At 38.6% G+C, this 21,332-nt stretch overlaps 1 protein-coding gene across 3 annotated transcripts in view; it reads right to left on the bottom strand.

Annotated features, from left to right (window-relative positions):
* mboat2a (membrane bound O-acyltransferase domain containing 2a) overlaps nt 1-21,332 on the bottom strand; it is a 66,708-nt gene that overhangs the window by 25,259 nt on the left and 20,117 nt on the right. The window contains exons 2-3 of one of the 3 annotated variants that reach the window (XM_026934170.3): nt 9,119-9,264; nt 1,479-1,556 (exon numbers count right to left, since the gene is read on the bottom strand). In XM_026934170.3, the coding sequence (XP_026789971.1) occupies nt 1,479-1,556; nt 9,119-9,264 (224 nt within the window). Of the gene's footprint in view, nt 1-1,478; nt 1,557-9,118; nt 9,265-21,332 lie in introns of those variants that run through there. The other 2 variants (XM_053237571.1, XM_053237572.1) reach the window with 2 other exon arrangements.

The raw sequence follows: 21,332 nt of genomic DNA, 5'->3' as shown, positions 1-21,332 counted from the left end.
TTAAAAGAATTGTTCTTTTCTCTATTGAACGAAGGCTTTAATGGTAAACGGATAATGGGTCGGTGTCTGAAAGCATTCGGACCATTAAACTTTAATATCAGACTGAACAGTATTTGCACATTTCACCTGGACTAAAGCATAAAAATAACAAAATATCAGTACTACTGTGATCCCGCCAGGAGAAAGTATGCTTCATAAAGTATCTTATTTGCGACAATAATAAAAAAAAATCATCAGAAAATCATCAAAAAATCATCAAAAAAATCAGCTATATTGTCTATTTGAAACAACGCCAGAAGCTTGTGTTTGAGTTGTCGCAGAAATATACCTCCTTTTGTTATGCTGTGACTTTGCATAAACATGCTGCTGCTTAATATCTGATTCCGAAAGTGGTAAGTGGCATTTCTACATGGAACTTAATAAAACAGGGTTCACTGTCCGCATATGAAACTGCACTCCTGTTCTCTTCCTGGAGAAGCCGTCCCAGTCTCATCACCTTTCCAGGTAAAACACACACAACTACATAATATAGCAGGAACGGTTTTCAGAGAGGATAGACCATTAGCAGTTTTCCAGACAGCCATTTCTAGCTCATGCATGGTAACAAAATAAGCTTGGGGAAGAAAAATGACTAGAATCATTTTGCAATGATTCAACTGGCATACGGGATGTTACACTTCAGAGAAACCCATTAGCAAAAATGCCTCCAGAAAATGTTAAAATACTTATGATTTCGGGGAAAATAAATCCAATATTGTCATAAACTTAATATTTCCACGAGTGGCCACTTTTGCAATCCTACTGACTGAATTTTTAATTATAAAGTATATATAACTTTGAATTAATTCATACTGCATTTGATGTTACCTTTTTTTTTTAATCTTTAACTAAATTTCATGCTAGAAACATCCATAATGCACTATATGGCCAAAAGTATGTGGACACCCAAGCATCACACCCATATGAGGGTCTTTCCTAAACTATTGCCACAACGTTGGAAGCTCACAACTGTACAATGTCTTTGTATGCCGTAATAGTACGATTTCCCTTCAGTGGAACTAAGCGGCTCAGACATGTTCCAGCATGACAGTGCCCCTGTGCACAAAGTGAGATCTATTAAGGTTCTTAATGGAGAAGAACTCGAGTGGTCTGCACACAGCCATGATCTCAACCCCACTGTACACCTTTGGGAAGAACTGGAACGCTGACTGTGCCCCAGACCTTCATCCGACATCAGTGCCTGACCTCAATAATGCTCTTGTAGCTGCATGAGTACAAATCCCCACAGCCACGCTCCAAAATTTAGTGGAAAGCCTTCCCAGAAGAGTGGAGGGTATTACAACAGCAAAGGGGACCAAATCTGGGATGGGATGGGATATGGGTATGATATTCACGTGTCCACAAACTTTTTTCCACAAATTGTGCTCCAAAATTCTTACCCAGCTGTAGAAGTGATGATGATTTGAGGACGTTCTTACCTGTGCATGTGCTCCACCCCAGTGAAGATCATGATACCGTATGTGAGTCCACTCTGAACCAGAAAGTGTAAAGCATACCTGAAAAAAAATATGAATTAATGTTACCATGGAGCTGAAACACGCTGGCCATTGCTTTTAAGGGGAACACATCCAGAAGCCACTGTGGCAGAACTGCCAGATTCAATAAATCAATGCAGAATGAATGACGACGTGTTCAGCGACTATCAAACCTGCTCAGTGCTTCTACTTGGCAGAAAGAGACTGGCTTTGGCTGACAAAAGGAAATCACATCCATACTAATCATCATATCTATTCAAAACAGAGGTTTGTACAAGACAGTTCATGTCCATGAACAGCATTTGAAGCAATATAGACTCAGTCACACACACAATCAGCGGCAGAGTGGCAACCATTCCCCAGCCTTGCACTATGTACTATCGTAAAAAGAGATGCAGACAGTGATTTCACTTAACAGGCGTTTGCTCAAAAAGACTGTATTGTTTTGAGAAACCACAGACCAGTCTTTTAGTAGATTTAAATCTTCTCTTAAAACTTATTTTTTAGGATTGCTTTTCCTTGATTACTATGTTTTGTTTTTTATTTTTTGTTATTTAATTATTATTATTACCATTATTGTTATTAACAATTTAATTGTATTTTATTATTAACTGTTTTTTGATACATGTGTATACACTCTTATGGAAAGCACTGAGAGGTCTTTTTAAAGGTGACATATTAAATAAAGTATATTATTATTATTATTATTATTATTATTCAAACTGTTCAGTCCCTTCCAAGTGGCTAAGAATTTAAAATTAAAAAAAAAAAAAAAAGAAAAAAAAAACCTGCATTTTATGTGCTTAACTGAAGAGAGTTCGCACATATTTGCACTGGCAAACACTGGCCTGTTACAACAGCCTGCTGCAGTCTTTAAACAAATTTGACCCTTTGAGATGACATACTTGCACGGAATACTCAATTCTATTTTATTCGATTTTATTTACATACAGCTTTTAACAAATGACATTATCACAAAACAGTCTTACAGAAATCTGTATGTAGATTTATATTTAGTTCCCTATTGACTAAGCAAGAGGCAACAGTGGTGAGGAAATACTCATGCTACACCACGTGCTACACTATACGGCCAAAAGTTGGTGGACACCTGACCATAACACTCATCTGCTTTCTGAAAATGCCATTCCAAATTTATTTTCCCCTTTGCTGTTATAATAACCTCCACTCTTCTGGGAAGGCTTTCCACTAGATTTCAGAAAGTAGCTGTGGGGATTTGTGATCATTCAGCTACAAGAGCATTAGTGAGGTCATGCACTGATGATGGGTGAGGAGGCCTGGGGTGCAGTCAGCGTTCCAGTTCATCCCAAAGGTGTTCAGTGGGGTTGAGGTCAGGGATCTCAGGCCACTCGTGTATTTTACGTACCATCTTTGGCAAATGGCAAAATTTGGCCATGTCTTCATGGAGCTTGCATTGTGCACAGGGGCATTGTCATGCTGGAACAGTTTGGGCTCCTTAGTTCCAGTGAAGGGAAATTGTAATGCTACAGCATATAAAGACATTCTATACAATCGTGTCCTTCCAACTTTTTGGCAACCATTTAGGGAAGACCCTCATATGGCTGTGATGCTCAGGTGTCCACATACCTTTTGGCCATATAGTGTATATCAGAGACATTATCAGAAGAGGATCCATACATAAGAGTCTCTCTTCCCCAGAAAGTCAATCACTCCTTCATTTTCTATGGTGGTTAACGTTACATCCCTATCCACACCCCTCAACTGTACTTTTGGAATATAAATTACATTAGCTAAAACGTTTTTAGGCTAGCTAATAAGATTTCCAGGTAACCAGAACAAGGCTAGGCAATTCAAATAAATGTATGATACCTATACTGTATATATACTGTTCTACTGTACTACTCTACTGCAAATATAATCACTGATTACACAAAACCCACAAATATGAATACCCTTCTAAAAATAACTGAAAATAAATAACATTCGATTATAATGATAAACTGCAGCCTAAGAGTATGTTCCATTCCTGGAAGATCTTACTCCTACTGCCTGAAGAGACAACACACTCTACAGTCAGAACTCTGAAAGGTCTCTGTCTACAGGGGGGGAAAGTATTCACTCTTCCGAATTGGAAACGAAAATTTAATCCATAGATGTGACAGTGTGAGCTGTTCTTTGTAACAGTTTAACAATCGTTTGTCAGCACTTCAGTTTGGAACAGTTGCCTTGTGTTTTTTTTTTTGTCTGCTTGTTTATTGTTTCATTTGGACCTCACTGTCCCTTGTGATAAAGATTAAGTAACACTTCATCGACTTGGGCTCCCATCAGAATAAACTGGTGATGATTATACGCTTCCACGCTTCCACAAATGAAATCTAATTTGGTATTACACTGAGACGTTGCTCGAGAATTCTAACATACCATGGGCAAATTACTGATGTGAAAATAAAACTATACAACTCTCTGTGGATTGTATTCCAGACTTTTTATTGGCTGTTGAGACTTTAATTTTTGCAAAATTGATTTAATCCTTTAATCCGTCATACTAATGAGCATACTGATGATAACCAACTAAGGGAGCTAACAAGGTGGGAAAAAGACAGTGTTGAGTAACAAGTTAAGTGTTAGGCTGCGTTTTAAAGGATAAAGGATTTCAGCTGAAGAGGGCACAGGGTCAGGCAGAACTTGTGTGCAAATTAACTACGGAATAAATACTGCTTAATTTGTTATAAAAAGTTATAAATTTGTTAAATAAATGTATTCATGTATTAAAAGCTGGTATGTTTGGTATGTACTAGAAATACTGACAGGCAGTTGTTATACCACTGGAATTGAAAGAAAAATGTTAGAAAAAAAATAAGGATGTCAAATCATGATGACAACAGGCATTTCGTAAGTGTCAAAGCAACCAAGGGTTGTGCCCGCTGCCGTGAGCAATGCAACACTTGTGCTTTCCCAGTTACAGACAAACTTCCTGTTTCACACTGACTCAAATTCTTTCTTCTGCGGTCAGGGTTGAAACACTGACAAACCCAGACTATACATTTGGGCAAAGTTGAGATTTTTATACATTGAGCCATAGTAACTAAAGTGTGGTTTGCTGTCGATCACAAGATCTTGCGCCAAATAACCATGTGTTTCTGTCATTTGATCTACATGTGACTTCACTGCTCAAATTGGACAGCTGACTGCTAATCTGGTGGCTTAATGGAATTTGTGATTAGAGCTTCTGGCTCTGCATCAAAACGGCACAAACAGTCCTGGTTGTCTTATCTGCCCATGGACATCAAGCTGCTCTGGGCTACTACATGGTTAACAGATTTCATAATTGCTTTACTCTTTACACAGGACAACTCTGCAGATTCCACACTACGTGTTATGTAAGAGTCCAGGTCTGAGAAGTTGCATCATACTGAGCCATGAGCGCTAATGTCTTCTCAGCTTTCATTTATTTCACCAAACTGAAGCAGTGCCACTACCCCGGAACATCCTCAGTGGCACAGTTCCAGAAATCTCACAGAAGGAGGCAGACTTCACAAATGATAACCACTCCCTGGCTTCCTGCTTCTCCTCATTGTATTGGGATGTGAACCCACCTTCAGCCGTGCCTCAGGAGAAAGAGACGTACCTCATTACTGGCACGTTGTGCAATATGCAAGCCCTGGAGAGAGGATCAGCAGGGAGATGTTTCAATCTCCAGCAGGTGCTGCTACCGGCATGGACATGCAAGCACAACCCAGCCAAAAGCAAGAGGCTTTAATCCATTTTAAAGAATAATAATAAAAAACTCAGATATAGCTCAGAGGTTTTTTTCTTCTAGACAAAAAGCTTTAGTGGTTTTGTTGTCCTTGATTAGAAACAAAATGGAGTCTGGAAATGACAGTGCCGATGCTTCATGACCATGCAATCATGACTGCCTAATTGTCCATCGTTAGTGAAGAAGTGAAACGTGTGGACTTTGGACCTTAGTCAGTGAAGCAACATGGAATAATACAGGGTTCCTGACATTGTGTGGCACATGACTTGTGTCATATTGACATGCAGCTGAAACTGATGCTGACTGGGCATGTTATCAGATATTGACCAGATGAACAGGTTTTATGGCAGCTATTAGACACACTGGCCATCACCCAATATACACTGAAGCTTGTGCTTCTCAATTGCAGTGATATTCAATCACAAAATTAGGATGACTTGTTATCATTACATCATTTTCAATGCACAGCAGGTTAGAGAAATGTATAAAATAAAACATCATTCTGAGCATTAAGTGGTATTTATGAGCCTTTTCTTCTTTCTTAATGATTACAGCTTTATGATAAAGATGTTCTGATTTGTATTCTCTACTAACAAAACCAAAACCATCTGCTAACATCTACCAAAACTGTAGATCAAGCCTTCTTTATTAAAATAAGGATCTGGTAGAAAGACTTTTCACTGGGTGTGCAGAAGAATGGAGCAGCTCTAAACAATGACAGAATTCGAGTAGGTGGGAGTGAAATAATCTGCCTCTTCTAAACACAGCTTGTACTTGACAAGTTTGACATAGCCTCAACTCCAGAATGATCTAAGCCCATGTTCATGTTGCGCGCATGCAAGAATGAAATCTGGTCTGTAAGCTGTGCTCTCTAACACTGCACAGAAACATGCTTTGTTGTGCTCTTCCTAAGACTGTCATTATACTGTAATATTGGAACTACTAATTAAAAGCACTGGCCTGTTCAGTTCAAGATCTCTGGATTGTGATATTCTGATCATATTTTAACCACATGTACTCCCACTTGTTGTCAAATGCATGTCTGGTTGGCCAGATTGAAATCTGAGTGCTATTCGAGTGTTATTCGTTAATATGCAGATTAACTCCATACATTCAAACTCCAACTACCAGTGATGGTCCATGTTTGGAGCTGCTTTATGAATAAGATGACTGTCCATCTTTGTGGTGTTAAAACAAGGGATGCATGTATACTGGTAGCATGATTATTTATTTGTACTTGTAATAAATGCCCTGATACCACGATACTATGTGACGTAAGCCTAGTGTATGTTGCCGTGTTAACAAACAGACGACGCAATAGCAGACTGCACACTGGGCTGTGTGAAAATATCAAAAGGAGAAACTGCATGTTCCTATAATACAAGTGAGCTGATAAAACACTGCGTGGCATTTAAATAGTATCATCAATAGAAACCATCACACCCATACACTATGTGCTTCTTCCCCAAATTGCTGCCAAAAACCTAGAAGCACATAATTGTCTAGAATGTGTTTGCATGCTGTAGCATTAGAATTTCCCCTTTACTGGAACTAAGGGGCCCAAACCTGTTCCAGCATGACAATGCCTCTGTGCACAAATCGAGCTCCATGAAAACATGGTTTGCCAAGGCTGGAGTGGAAGAAGTTGAGTGGCCTGCACAGAGCCTTGACCTCAACCTCACTGAGCACCTCCTCACCTGACCACAGTGCCGGACCTCAATAATGTTCTTGTGGTTGAATGGGCAAATCCCCACAGCTGTGCTCCTTCCCAGAAGAGTGGAGGTTATTATAACAGCCAAGGGGGAACTAAATCTGGAATGGGATGTTCAAAAAAATATATGTATGATGGTCAGGTGCCTACAAACTTGACAGCATGTTTGTCTGGCATTTAAATTGAGTACGACTCAAGGCCAACTGCTTCAACGGGGACATCTCCGCCGCTAAGAAGTCTAGTCATTCTTGTTACTAATTTGTATGCCTCAAATGCCCTTAAAATATACCTTGAATATATTTTTGGATCAATGCCAAAATGTAATCGGTTCATCTGGGGGTAGCAAGGATAAGTCCATACAACATCTACATTTAAGCACTTATATTGGAGATTTTGCACTAACAAGAAGTTCCTACCAACAGACAGACAGATTGCAAAAATCATAGATAGCCAGTAAAAGTGTCAGTTTCTGAACATGAAGGTGTAAGTAACATCTCTGTATGATAAACATGAATTTTTGATGAGCTATTGATGAAAAACTATTTCAGGACATTGGACCATTGTTTGGATCAGTTCCAACATGCAATCAGTTCATCTGCTGGTTACAGTGATAATTCCATATAAATCCTACAAACGTTCAAACGCTCGTTCCTGAGATATCGTGCCGCTCGGACAGACGTAGTGGCAGAGGCATAAAAATGTCCTGACATTGGAGAAGTACTTCACTGTCAATGTGCAATGCATAGATACTACTTGTGTACTACTGGTACAGAAAATGAGCCACAACTATTCTTATTAATAGCTTCATCAATAATAAACATTCGCTTTCTGCAATTTTATCTACAGAAATTCTAGAAAAGGCTAAACTAAATCAATCCCAGTTATACTTACACTATGTTCACATATTCGAGAGATTGTTCCCAAATGACTGTTATAGTCGAGGGTGGTAATATCTAATAAATTTTATTGACTTCGATTGTGACCTGATGTTGATCCCTGTTGAAAAATGATTGTAATGTAGTATACAAGGTAGATATCTTCTGATATCTCTTATCAGTGTTGAGAATTTATTGCAGCTAATAGACACAGATTATCTTCCTCCACGAAAGCATTTCACAGTGACCTGTGTGACATGCTGCTAATACTAGACTTTATTACGCATTAAACAAACAGATCTGTAACTACAAATCAAACTGTAAAAAAAAAAAAAAAATTAATCATTCAAAGCAAAATCTTGGCTAGCAAGACACAGTGAGTGGACATGACTGACACACACACACACACACACACACACAGCTAGAGTCTTGTATAACATGAGCCTAGAGCTGATTTTCGTCTTAATCAGAGCTGGCCAGGAGCTGAGTGCAACTTTAGGTGGGGTTCAAATCTTCTGTTCATTTGTGGAAATACTAAATGCAAGGCAGCAACACACCCTGCAAGGCAGTAATTAAGAACAACGCCAAGTTCAGAAACTACATCCAAAAAGCTCCTACAGAGAAGAGCTCTATTTTCATAGTTAACGTGAACACATTAGGAATCTGCCGCAGCTACTGATACTGTGTTTATCGTCACTTATTGGTTTCTGTTTAAAGAAGATTCTGATGAAGACAGGTTGACTTGACACGTTTGGTCATGTTCGATCCTAAGCCGGTATGGAGGGTGTGTATACCGGGGGGGGGGGGTCACAAAACCAAATGACACATTTCAGTAAAACTAGAACAATATAGTCTTGATGGTTAGGTTTATTTTTCTAGAGGACAACTGACACAGTATGTGTGTGTACACAATCTTAGCCCTTGGTGAGGACCAAAAAGACCCAAATGTCCTCACAGTTCTAGGACTTTGGCAATTGCATAGAAAAAAACAATTTGTTATTAAGGTGAATTAGACAAGACAGGCATTAGCATATGCTATTCCTCAACTGCCTACTGCCCACGTTGTAATAACTTGTTAACACTTTAACTGTGATCACAGTCATGGATCATCATCATCTCGAAATGAGTTTTAGTAGGTGTTAAAAATGTGAAAACAGTCTCCAAGAGAGGCTACTGCTACAAATCAGAGAAGCCCCAAAGGTTTTTCAAAGCCTAATAATGCCTGAGGCACCGACACAGATGGAAACAGTGTGTTTCTCACCAGCCGAAGCAGAAGAGGGCCAGGTAGAAGCCCAGCAGTGTGGCCACGACATGCCGGATAAAGGGACTGGTCTTGCTGGGGTGCAGATAGAGCCGAAACCAGCAGGCTGTGAGCAGGGCAAAGAGCTGGCAGACCACAAAGTTCACCTGAGAAAGACAGAGACATGCAGCGTGAGAGTGAGGTCCAAAGTGAAAGAGGTTTTACCTCTCAGTACTCACATCCGATTTTTTTGCTGAGCTAGTGTCGTTATAAACAAACTAAAACATTCAGCAACCCTGAACACTTGCATACAAAAACTGAGTTAATCTGTACCTAATTCAGCGTCTTTGGAAAAGCAGATTTCCTCTGGCCTTATCAAAGACACACAAATGGAAAAAGTAGATTAGGGCTATTAGTGATGGGACGATAAGCAACTATATATCAATATAAATGTAAATTAAATCATATTTACATGTCATATTAATCCAGATTAGGGACAGTTATGACCCTGATAGCCAGTGAGTGGTGGAGTGAAAAGTTACAGTGTGCCGAATCTGCCAAATAAGAGTACCATACATGAGCACTAATGTCTGAAGTTTTCATTTTTTATATCGTTACATCTTTAATGTACAGACAATGCTTATTTTTTGCAGTATCGGGAAAAGTAGCTTATTGAAACGAGATCATATCGTATCAGATCTTACATTTTAAAACTTTTAATAAATCAGGCTTTTTTTTTTTCTGATTGATCTTTCAATACAAAACTGATCCTGAATTTTGCCTATTGTTACACCCCTGCTATGACCTACAGCACTGTTCATGCAATCATTGTGAAGGCAATAAAGCCATGTTTCCTCATCCTTCAACAAATATTATATTTTACAATGATTTCTCACACTCATACGCAGAGCTACAATGCTCAGACTGTGTTCTGTCAACGCCATATCAGTCTCTGACTCACAAATGTACATTCACACCCATGACTACTGTTACGAAAGCTGACAAAAGCCCAGAGCTCATTATCAGTGATGGATGACGGCTAGGTGATATTCTCACTCTACACTCCCCAGTGTCTCCCACATGGACACCAAATCACAGTGCACAAAGGCGGAGCTTTGATAAGAATGTAGCTGTGTAATCACACACCCATATTTGCACGCTATTTACTGACATCATTCCTTCGAGTCACTTCCTCTTTGTTATATCACATGCTGGCACACACACACACCTTCAGGTTATAGGTCACAGATAAACTGTTTTACTGCGCTATCTCTTAAATAACAGTCGCACATTAGGATATTGATTACTGTTTGTTTGTCCACAACAGCCGTGCCCTAAAACTTAATTACAGCAACAGCTTAAAAATGCCCAGAATGACGTTTTCCGATGGAAAAAGCAAGCATAAATACTAGTTACAATGCATTTTTTTAGTATTGTCACAAATTTATCACAGCAAGCATGTCTGCTTCAGCACTCCATTAAATCTGTTTATGAGTTCTTGAGAGACTCCATCCAGGTCTGCACTTCACTTCCACCAGCTCTTCAGTGAAATACAACATACACCTACTACTTATCTCTCTTAGCAGAACGAAAGTTGAGGCGCTTGCTCAACCAAGGCACCGCCCTTCAATTAAACTCTAGTTTGTAGAATATCCTGCTGGAAAAGTTTTGCTGTTCTTAAATTTTTCTATCTTTAAACAGCATACAAAGACGACCTAATATCGTGACAATTATTTTTCAGATAAAGATGACAATCTGAAATTCAGAATAGAAATGTTACTTATGCTGGTGATGCCAAAAGACGTGAGTCTACAAGAGAAGAACATTTGGGCTTTTGCAAAGAATGAAATTGTTTCTGGACCATAATGCACATTGCGAATGCTGGGTGGGTACCAATTTCTGCTGGGATGAGTAACCACACAGATTTTATTTCTCCCTCACTGTGAATGCGCTCTGGCTTTCAAGCTAACTCTGTGTATGTGTGCTTGTGAGAGAAAGCAAGAAAGACAGAGAGAAAGAGAAGATGGGGTGAGGTCAGACACTGCTCAGAAGAAAATCCTAGCAGGCAGAGAAAAAAAAAACAGAACTGCACCACAGAAACCCCTAGGGCATGTCAGTGAACAGGACGGCTCGAGGATAACAGCATAGGTGATTAGAAAAGTAGTGCTTGTACAAATACGTAACTGCAGGCTGTAGAAATGTTTGGATTTATAAGCAACTAAATGTATAAACATATTTTTCCTTGTTTTATTTGTTGCAAAATGAACACAAGCGCATTCCGATCTGCAGTCAGGCCCAGGTCCATTACAATTAATATATTATAATAGTAAAAAACTATTATATAATATTATATAGTGAAATATATTTACTTGTGAGATATTTGTTTTGAGAATCAGTACAGAATTAAAAGTGGTCTTTATACCGTTTTTTTCCTAAATATAAGTATCAAGCACGATGAATATTAGCAGCTCCTCCATTTTTTAATGTCTGATGAACTCACAGTCTCTCTGACATCACAATGCTGATCAACTCACAGAATCTCTGACATCACAATGCTGATGAACTCACAGTCTCTCTGACATCACAATGCTGATGAACTCACAGTCTCTCTGACATCACAATGCTGATCAACTCACAGAATCTCTGACATCACAATGCTGATTAACTCACAGAATCTCTGACATCACAATGCTGATCAACTCACAGAATCTCTGACATCACAATGCTGATGAACTCACAGACTCTATGACATCACAATGCTGATGAACTCACAGAATCTCTGACATCACAATGCTGATCAACTCACAGAATCTCTGACATCACAATGCTGATGAACTCACAGAATCTCTGACATCACAATGCTGATGAACTCACAGACTCTCTGACATCACAATGCTGATGAACTCACAGAATCTCTGACATCACAATGCTGATGAACTCACAGACTCTCTGACATCACAATGCTGATGAACTCACAGAATCTCTGACATCACAATGCTGATCAACTCACAGAATCTCTGACATCACAATGCTGATGAACTCACAGACTCTCTGACATCACAATGCTGATCAACTCACAGAATCTCTGACATCACAATGCTGATGAACTCACAGACTCTCTGACATCACAATGCTGATGAACTCACAGAATCTCTGACATCACAATGCTGATGAACTCACAGACTCTCTGACATCACAATGCTGATGAACTCACAGACTCTCTGCCTTCACAGTATTTACTGAACTCCCAGAATCTGAACACAGCGCCTTATTGGTGCTTATTGGCTCATAAGACTGTGGTTTGGGATTTCGCAGGTTCACCTACATACTGTAGCATCAGCTCAAAGAGAACGTAACCTCTATCTTCCCATCCTTTCCCATGATTTAGCTGAGAAAGCAGAAAAGCACATTTTTCAGGTGTCTCCCACAGCACCATCGCAAGGGGTCAAGTTTCAGAAGGTCTATTTGAGAGATTCATTGTTTACTGGCACACCTACTCAATGAAAAGCAAATGATGCATCACATCACTGCCTTTTCAATCAACACGGCACTGCAACACTCCAAGAATCCAAAAATGCAAACTTGTTAAATGAAGCCTGGCCTGAAATCTTAACTACGCTGCCCACATTTCTCCACCCTGTGCCATACGACGTCAAGCCTTTTCCTGTCATCCATTTGTTGTTCACTTTCACAGTGCATCAGTTCAAACGATGCCTGCAACCTGGAGCCAATCTGCTCTAAAACATGTTATTCATCACACTATACTTCACTCAAAGTGGCAGAATCACACTCACACTCATTTCACTTCACCCTCAATATTTCCTTTCTCTCTCTCTCACACACACACACACACACACACCTAAGGATGCCCCCATATAGCCTGGAGTATCAGTTCTTAACTGTGCTCTAAAAACAGAAGCAGAAAGGAGCAGTGGAGAACTTACAAAAATAGAAAAAAACAGGCCAAACTGTACCACATGTTTAAGTAGGTTGCATGTTTGTAAGAAAAAAAAATCTTACTGAACCCTTTAATGCACTCGGATGTATGTTAATGTCTGCTCCTTATAACAATCAGGAGCTTGTGCTGTTCATTAACATCTGCACAAATACTCAACTATGCTCTATAATTAAACACAAGAAATCATTACTACAACACAGCTTTCAATCTGGCAACCCTGAACCATGAAATATGCAAATATTTACCCAGTCTGAGTCCTGCCAGGTTTGTGCCTCCAACCATTCACGTATAGTGATTTAACATGTTCTGGTCCGGTATTCATGTGCTGGATTACCTTATTTTATGCTATTTGTTATTAAATTCATCATTAGTGTCTTGTTTTGCTACATTGTCCTTTATTTTATTTAACTTAAAGTCACAGACAAAAACCAAAATCTAAAAATATAGGTTAATTTATGGAATAATAAAAAAAAAGCAAATGATTTTCGAATAGCTTTTTAACCAAGAGTGTCCTGAATTTTGATGAAAGAATTGAAAGAATTTTCATTTCAGTGCATTTCTCCTGTCGAGTCAGAGCAGGCATTTCTCAGAAAGGCTCAATCAGAGTCTGTTTTTGAACTGGATCAAGGACTATGGATGATAGTTCGGTATTACAATTTGTCTGTTCTTGGTTGTCCTCATTCCAGCAAATTTATATGTTTAAATGTTATAGCTGTTTATTTTATGATTTCTGCATTATTGAGGCAGTACAGAAACATTTTACATTTCCAAACATTACTTTTCCAACAAAAAGATTAAATGTTACAGAAACATGACTGTATGTCAGGAAAGAAAGCATCATATTACATAACAGACCACTTCTCAGACAAAACATAATGAAAGCTGCTGGGTTTTGCATGCAAAAAAACAACAAAAAAAAAACAGAAGCAAGTGTGAGTCAAAGTCACACTTTCAGTCCAGAAGAACTGTAGCAGATTGACTAAGATGCTCAGTAAAACTTAGTGGCTAATTTCTTTAAAAAACTGCACAAATAGTACCTGAGACTACTGATGTTTTTTTTAAAAAAAAAGGGGTTGCAGACCAAATATTGCCTTTGTTTAGTTTATTAATGTTTACTGTTCTTTATAGTATTATTTATGTAGGAATTAATTTCAGGAACGACATAGTAACTCATAATCACTCTGTACAACCATGCTCAGCAGAAAAGCATCTCAGAATATATATAAATATTACGATATATACATCATGAATATAAAAATGTAAATCAGAATATATATTTATAACTCTGAATATGTGTATGATTAGATTTATATTTATATATCCAGAGTTGTAACTATATATTCTGATTTACATTTATATATTCAGAATTATAACTTTATATTCAGGATTTATAAATATATATACAGATTTCATATAATTATGTCCTGTTTGGCCCTTCATAGTATATATATATATATATATATATATATATATATATATATATATATATATATATATATATATAAAACATAGTATATATGCATACTAACATTCATTGAAGAAATCTCTGAAGGCTCTCTGATGAACTGTGTGCGTATGTTGCTCAGAAATCCCCTAAGCTTATTTTCAGAAATGATGGACAGGCATGAATTAAACACACGGCCTGCAGGCTGACTGTAAGAAAATAAACAGAAGCCCAGCCCATCATGAACCTCGATGCTGGAAATGATTAGCTGACAGCTTTCTTTCTCACATGCTGTCCTGTCCTCCCAGCCTTAGCGACTCTCTTTCTCTGTATGCTATAACTCCAGCTGAGCAGCTATATTAAGCCTGAGCAAGCTGTGACGTCAACCCCAATCTGACCCAATACTGCCATTTCTTCCTCCAGCACTTTCCAAGCGGCTGCAGTAACAGACATTCTCGCCATCATCATCCACATGGTCTTTATAACGCTACAAACGCTTGTGAATCTTAGCCATTTCATGCTGTCCATATTTGGAGCATTATGGAGCATTTGCCAGAATCAGTCTGCTTTTGCAAGTCACAGAGCTATGTACAAAATGGCATTCCAAGATCTCACAGGAGAGCTCACTTAATCTTTGTCTGATTTTGCATTTTTTCCATTTCAAATCTACAAAGTGCTCTGTGTCTGCTTCATCTAAATACAGAAAGGCTGGTGGAGGACCTTGTGAAATAAATAATTCTCCAGTGGCCTTGTGTTTGCTCTGAACTTTCATAACTACTAACCAGAGCTATGAATAATACTAGCCTGCAATGCTAAAAATAACACAGGGATTTAGCTCCCATAATTCTGCACCACTCATAACAATTAAAACACACTGCATCCTTTCAACCCAATGAAACGAACCTCAGTAAATGTCCATACACAAGTGGATGTGAGGTTTTTCCCGAGCATTTGTTAGTGTTATGTTTCTACATGTCAGACATGGGGTTTATTATACTGCATGTCTAGGGCCTTTCGTGAGAAAAAACAGAGAAAAACAGAGAAAAGCACACATCACTGCGTGCTGTGATGGAGGTCAGGCATTATGCACCATGGTGAAAGATGTTTGCACATGGAGCAGGTAATTAAGGTAACAGCTCCAAACTGTTTTGTGAAGAAGATAATTATAACGTTGTGTGTGCTGTTATTTTTATTCAGCTCCCCGTCGCTCTAAAAATATACAATACAGTCCCACATACTCAGCTGTCATCCTTCCTGTAAGACGTTACATAATCTGCTGAGTTTATAGATCAGACTTTTACTATTTCCTGGATAATTTATATGATATACAGTAGGGACAAGGTAACCCAAGCTTTTTTATTTTTATTTTATTGGAGGTGGGCTTGGACGCATATGACCACATCACATCTGTAGTGTGAACGCGAATGCATCTTGACGCGTCCCGGACAGCGTCGACAGACCAATGAATCAACTGCACCATTGCCCTAGGTGTAAAATACATAATCACTGCGAGACTGCTTGGAAATCGCGCTGCATGGTATAGCTCTCTGCCTCTAGGCTTAATGGATGGCGATGCTATGTTTCTTTTGGCGTCTCATAAGTTCGGTTAGCAGACGATGCAAGCGAACATTTGAAACAGCCCATTCAATAACATAAAATAGGATTTTGCAGGATGTTTCTACGGGAAAACAAACGCAGCAGAAAGCTGATGTTATAAATGTGCACCAAACTCTTTCTCTGACGTGTGAAATCCGAACGCAAGCAGCCACAAGAGACGTATTTTAACGCCAGTTGTGAACGGCTATGCGTCTCGGTTGTCGCCTTGTGATCGGATCACTCGAGATGAATGTTATTACCAGGTGTGAACAGAACCATAGTCATGGTTCCCTGATACTGCAATATGGGGTAATAACTGTTTATAATTATTCTTTTTTGGAGCATGATGCTTTTGATGCTAGTGCTATAAATATTTACACATTATTTTATTCCCAATGCTATAGTTTAACTATTGATGTGTGTCTTTTTAATACAGATAAGCTGGAATTCACTGGGAATAAAAAGGTTGGAACATGCCATATAACGATGCTTGTGTTTTGTCTTTGGATTTGTTGTGGTAAATGACAATTGGAATGAAGAGTAGTGTTTTAAATCTAGGTGTTGTTTGCTGTCACATGGTGTTTTACAGCCTTGGTAAGTAATCAAGGTAATGTCTCATTAAGTATGTTATTTAGTGCTTTGCAGCCATTACAAAGGGGGATAAACTTCTGGTTGGAGTTCTTATTGGTTGAGATTGCTCACTGCTGCTGGGCGTGGCCCCACATGGCTGACCTGAAGTTCAGTGGGACTGCTGGGGATGGTGTCGCTTGGGGCCCGTGGTTATCGCTTGGGGATCATATGGGCAGTTGTACTGTGATGGCTTGGGACTGCGATTGTTGTGGTGGCTTTGGGGCTGCAGTTGCCACGAGTAGCTTTGTACTCAGGACTCTATCAGTGGACAGCGGATAGGTTTAACAAACCGGACTTGTTGTGAAAACTGTAGTTTACTGGTTGCACAACTGCACTGTTTGCCCATATAGTGCACAGTAACAGAAGGGATTTATTTATAATTGCATAATAATCTGTTGTCACCCAGATGAGGATGGGTTCCCTTTTGAGTCTGGTTCCTCTCAAGGTTTCTTCCTCATATCGTCTCAGGGAGTTTTTCCCTGCTAAATTCACATATTTACAATTTATTTTAGTTTAATTTAATTTGAATCTATTTATTTCTGTAAAGCTGCTTTGTGGCAATGTTCACTGTTAAAAGTGCTATACAAATAAAATTGAATTGAATTGAAAAGTGTGCAATAAGACTACACACTGATGAAGGCTTAAAGCCGAAACGTTTGTGTGATCATTCCAGTTGAAGTAAATGACTGAGCAGAAGCTGAATGTGTGCGGAATTTATTTCTTCACTTATTTATTCATTAACCAGTTCACCTCTAGAAGCATTGAAAATAATCATTTGGGCAGAGTGCGGTGTTAATGCTGTTCTTTAATTGTTTAGAAACACAAACATACCAATAATAACCAACATACCAATAATACCAATAATAACCAAGGCAGCTCTTCAGCTTACATTTCCTCCTCGCTTTTGCTTGGAAACACTTGGCAGATACAGAGCAAACATCGGCTGTTTGCAGAATATGCAAATGCGAGATTGGCATATAGAGGGAAGCACCAAGAAAGCACCCCAAAGAGCTTGCTGAAATCCAGCACTGGAGCCAGAAACAGCGCCGAAGGATACAAATGTGCTTGGAAAAGGCACTACTTATGAGAAAACTAAGTAAGTATTGGAACGAAATCACTGATGCCATGATATTTTACTTGGTAAAGGATATAACACCCATCAAAACAGCCAAAAAATGAGGGTTTTTAAGTGACTTCTAAATATAGTCATATACCTTTAACACTGCAATTCCTCAACTGCACACAGAAAATTGCAATTAAAAAAAAACAATAAAATACAAATAGCTTATTTTAAAAATGTTAAATAAAAATCTAAACCAACTCTGCTAATGGACTCAGTGTTTAAATTTATTTAATTACTCACTCACCTATAAAATCACATTTTCATTTATTGCACTTTTAAATACTTTTACTTCTTTTACAGACATGCACTTTTATATGAGTAGAGGTGTTTTTTTTTTATATATATATATGCTTGATTGCTTTCATTTTAGAAAGAACTGGGAGGTGCCCTCTATGAAAATAAGAAAAGGTACTTTGGCCTTAGCAGTCTCTGTTATTCTTTTTCTGTGAGATAATGTTTCCTTGGTGAGCTTAATTTTCATCAATAGGGAAATTAGTTTGGTTGCTCTGTTCAGTAACTTACAAAATAGTCTTAAAATCCAACATTAAAAATAGTCGTGATCAAATGTTCGATTGTGGTCTAGGCTGGAAAAAAAAAAAAAAGATATGATATGATATTTTTGCAAAACCCTAATAAAAATAGTATAATGCTTAAAAATAAAATGGGTTTGTCGTGCGATGCATTTTTAAGTGAAGTTTTTTTTTTAAATGAATTTAAATGATCTGATCTGCTCTGCTATAATACAGGCTGTCCCAAAAGTCTCCATCTATTGGTGAAATTAACAGTTTTTAGCAAAATGTCTTCCAAAACTTTTCATACTTAGTTTATATATATTTTTTTTTCAGATAGCCTTTAAGAATGCCTTTGACACAAAAAAAGAACGTATCGAAATCAATCTCATGGCTGGATCAGGAAGCTGTCGCAAGGTTGCGATGGACTTTAACAGGAAACACGGCAAGCACATCACACACGACAGTGTTGCCAAACTTATTAACAAATTCAAAAAGATTAGAAGTGTCGCAAACCAACGGAGAAGTGGACGTCCACGATCATCCACTGATGAAGGCACAAGTGAAGTGGTGCTGGTGTACACAGTCCCCTGCGTATGGAGACTTTTGGGACACTCTGTATTTTTCAAGCACTCGGTTTGGCTCAGCGAAATACTTCGCACTTCGCAAGGCCCACATCTGGACTGTGGCCTGCTAGTTGATAACATCTTATAATTGCTCAAGGTGTAGGCTAACTAGCTCAAAATAGCTGCTTCTCTTCAAACAGGCAATGCCAACTGAGCTTTTTAACCAAACAACCCCAAACCACTTGATGCAAATGATTAATATAACTAACAAATACAAAAATGAGTTCTGCACAACAGCACGCAGATTTCTGATTTCGTGTAGTACGTTAACCAAGTCTCAGATTTGGACGTGAACAGAAAAACAGAAACGCAAAACACAATGAGAGTCTTGCAAAAACACTTCATGAATCAGCTTTAGCTGCATGCATGCAAGCTCCCATCTACTAATCCCTTATTTACATGTCATATGCATAGCTTATGCCCCAATTTACCCTCATGTGCATCTCATTTACATGAAACACACCTTAACTTAATTCAGATTCATAGGAATACAACACTTTTATTTAGTCCAAAAGTGCTGTGAAAACCTGCAAACACAGAGACGAAGACAAAGGAGCATGAGGGCTGTCTACAGCATCGCACAGCGAGTGCATATGGAGGACGTGCCCCAGGACAGAAACAAATAAATCACCTTCAGATTCAATCACTGGGAGCTCAGATCAAGACCTTCAACTTGACAGCGAGTCACCAGCACTCACAGCGTCTTTTAACCGCTGAGTGCTTTCTCATGCTGTCTTTTAATAGACTTGTGAGTGGAGCAGCAATGCTGCAGTCAATCCCATTACAGTAAGTGACACTAAATCTAAACTGACCATTTACTAACCCCCACACTCTCTGGTTACTGTTGCTATGCCTGACAAGCTTTCCAGTCCAGCATGTCCACTATGGATGGAATTTTCCAATGACAAAGGTAGAATATTTACTTGGTGAAATTCGTACTAATTTTGTGGAAGAAAATCCAAAATATTTGAGTGAAGTAGACAAAAGGTGTTCAATCTATAACGTGGTCTGTCTGAAGGTTGATCCTAATGTTTAAACTCAGAAGTCTAATCAACTAGAAAGCTGTGTAGATGATACTGATATAAAAGACCTATACTGTTTATACACTGCAGGGTAAATGAATTTTAAATATAACATTAATTGGAAAACACACCACTAACACATTCCTGTTAAATATGTTCAGTGTCAACTAGTAAACAGTGATTAGGCAATCGCAATTTTCCATTTCAGAGCAATCAGTACAGTGGATATAAAAAGTCTTCACAACCCTTTTAAAATTGCACGATTTTCTGATGCAAAAAATTAAACCGAGATAAATCATGTCAGATCTTTGATGTGATATAGCAACCAACAAAATTCAAGTGAAAAACAAATAGAAAAAAAGAAAAAGAAAAAATCTTACAGTAGCTTGTTTGCACACATGTATGCACACCCGCATGTGACTGTGTTCAGAATGAACCAAACTCATGTTCAAAAGTAATTCTCATAACCCCGTCATCAATCAAGTGATTCTGATTAACCCCAAATTAAGAGCAAATGTTTTGGTAGGATTTTCTTGACTTCTGCTTGGTTTTATCCAACTGCTGAAGCCGTGGTCCACAAGAAATGTACAGCCTCTCACTGTCGGAAGGTATTGATCAGGAAAGGGGTACAAAAGAATTTCCAAAACATTAGATGTACCCTGGAACACCGTAAAGGCCATCAACAAAAAGTGGAGAAAATGGGGCTCCGTCCTGATATTCCCAAGAACAGGATGTTCCTTTAACAGGACGTTCCTCTCAGATTCTTCACAAAAACATCCTAGTCAGGCTAAATCATCCCAAACCATGTGGGAAAATGCGTTATGGTCTGATGTGACCAAGGTAGTTTTTGGCATAATTCTACACTATATGTTTTGTGCAAAAACAAGACAGCTTATCACCCAAAGAAACATGGTGGTGGCAGCATCATGCTATGAGGCTTCTTCACTTCAGCTGGCACTGGGGTTCTAGTCCCAGAATGAATCATGGACAGCTCCAAATTTCACCGTCCAGCACGACAACGACCCAAAGCACAAATCCAAATCAAAAAAGCAATGGCTTTAGAAGAAGATCAACATTTTGGAATGGCTCAGTCAGAGGCCAGATCTTAACCCTATTGAAAACCTGTGGAATGACTTTGAAGAGGGCTGTGTACAGGAAATCCCCTCGCAATTTGATAGATCTGCAGCATTTTGCAAGGAAGAGTGGAATAAAATTGCCCAAATCAAGATATGCTAAGTAGTGTGACTCTTATCTAAAAAGACTTATTACAAACCCAGTGCTCATGGGTGTGGTGGACCCACTACATTATTTGTACTGTAAACCAATA

The sequence above is a fragment of the Pangasianodon hypophthalmus genome, chromosome 10 (genome assembly GCF_027358585.1).
Source record: "Pangasianodon hypophthalmus isolate fPanHyp1 chromosome 10, fPanHyp1.pri, whole genome shotgun sequence".
NCBI classification, from domain to species: Eukaryota; Metazoa; Chordata; class Actinopteri; order Siluriformes; family Pangasiidae; genus Pangasianodon; species Pangasianodon hypophthalmus.
Note: the sequence above shows the minus strand (reverse complement) of the source record. Positions and strands in the feature narration are given on the sequence as shown.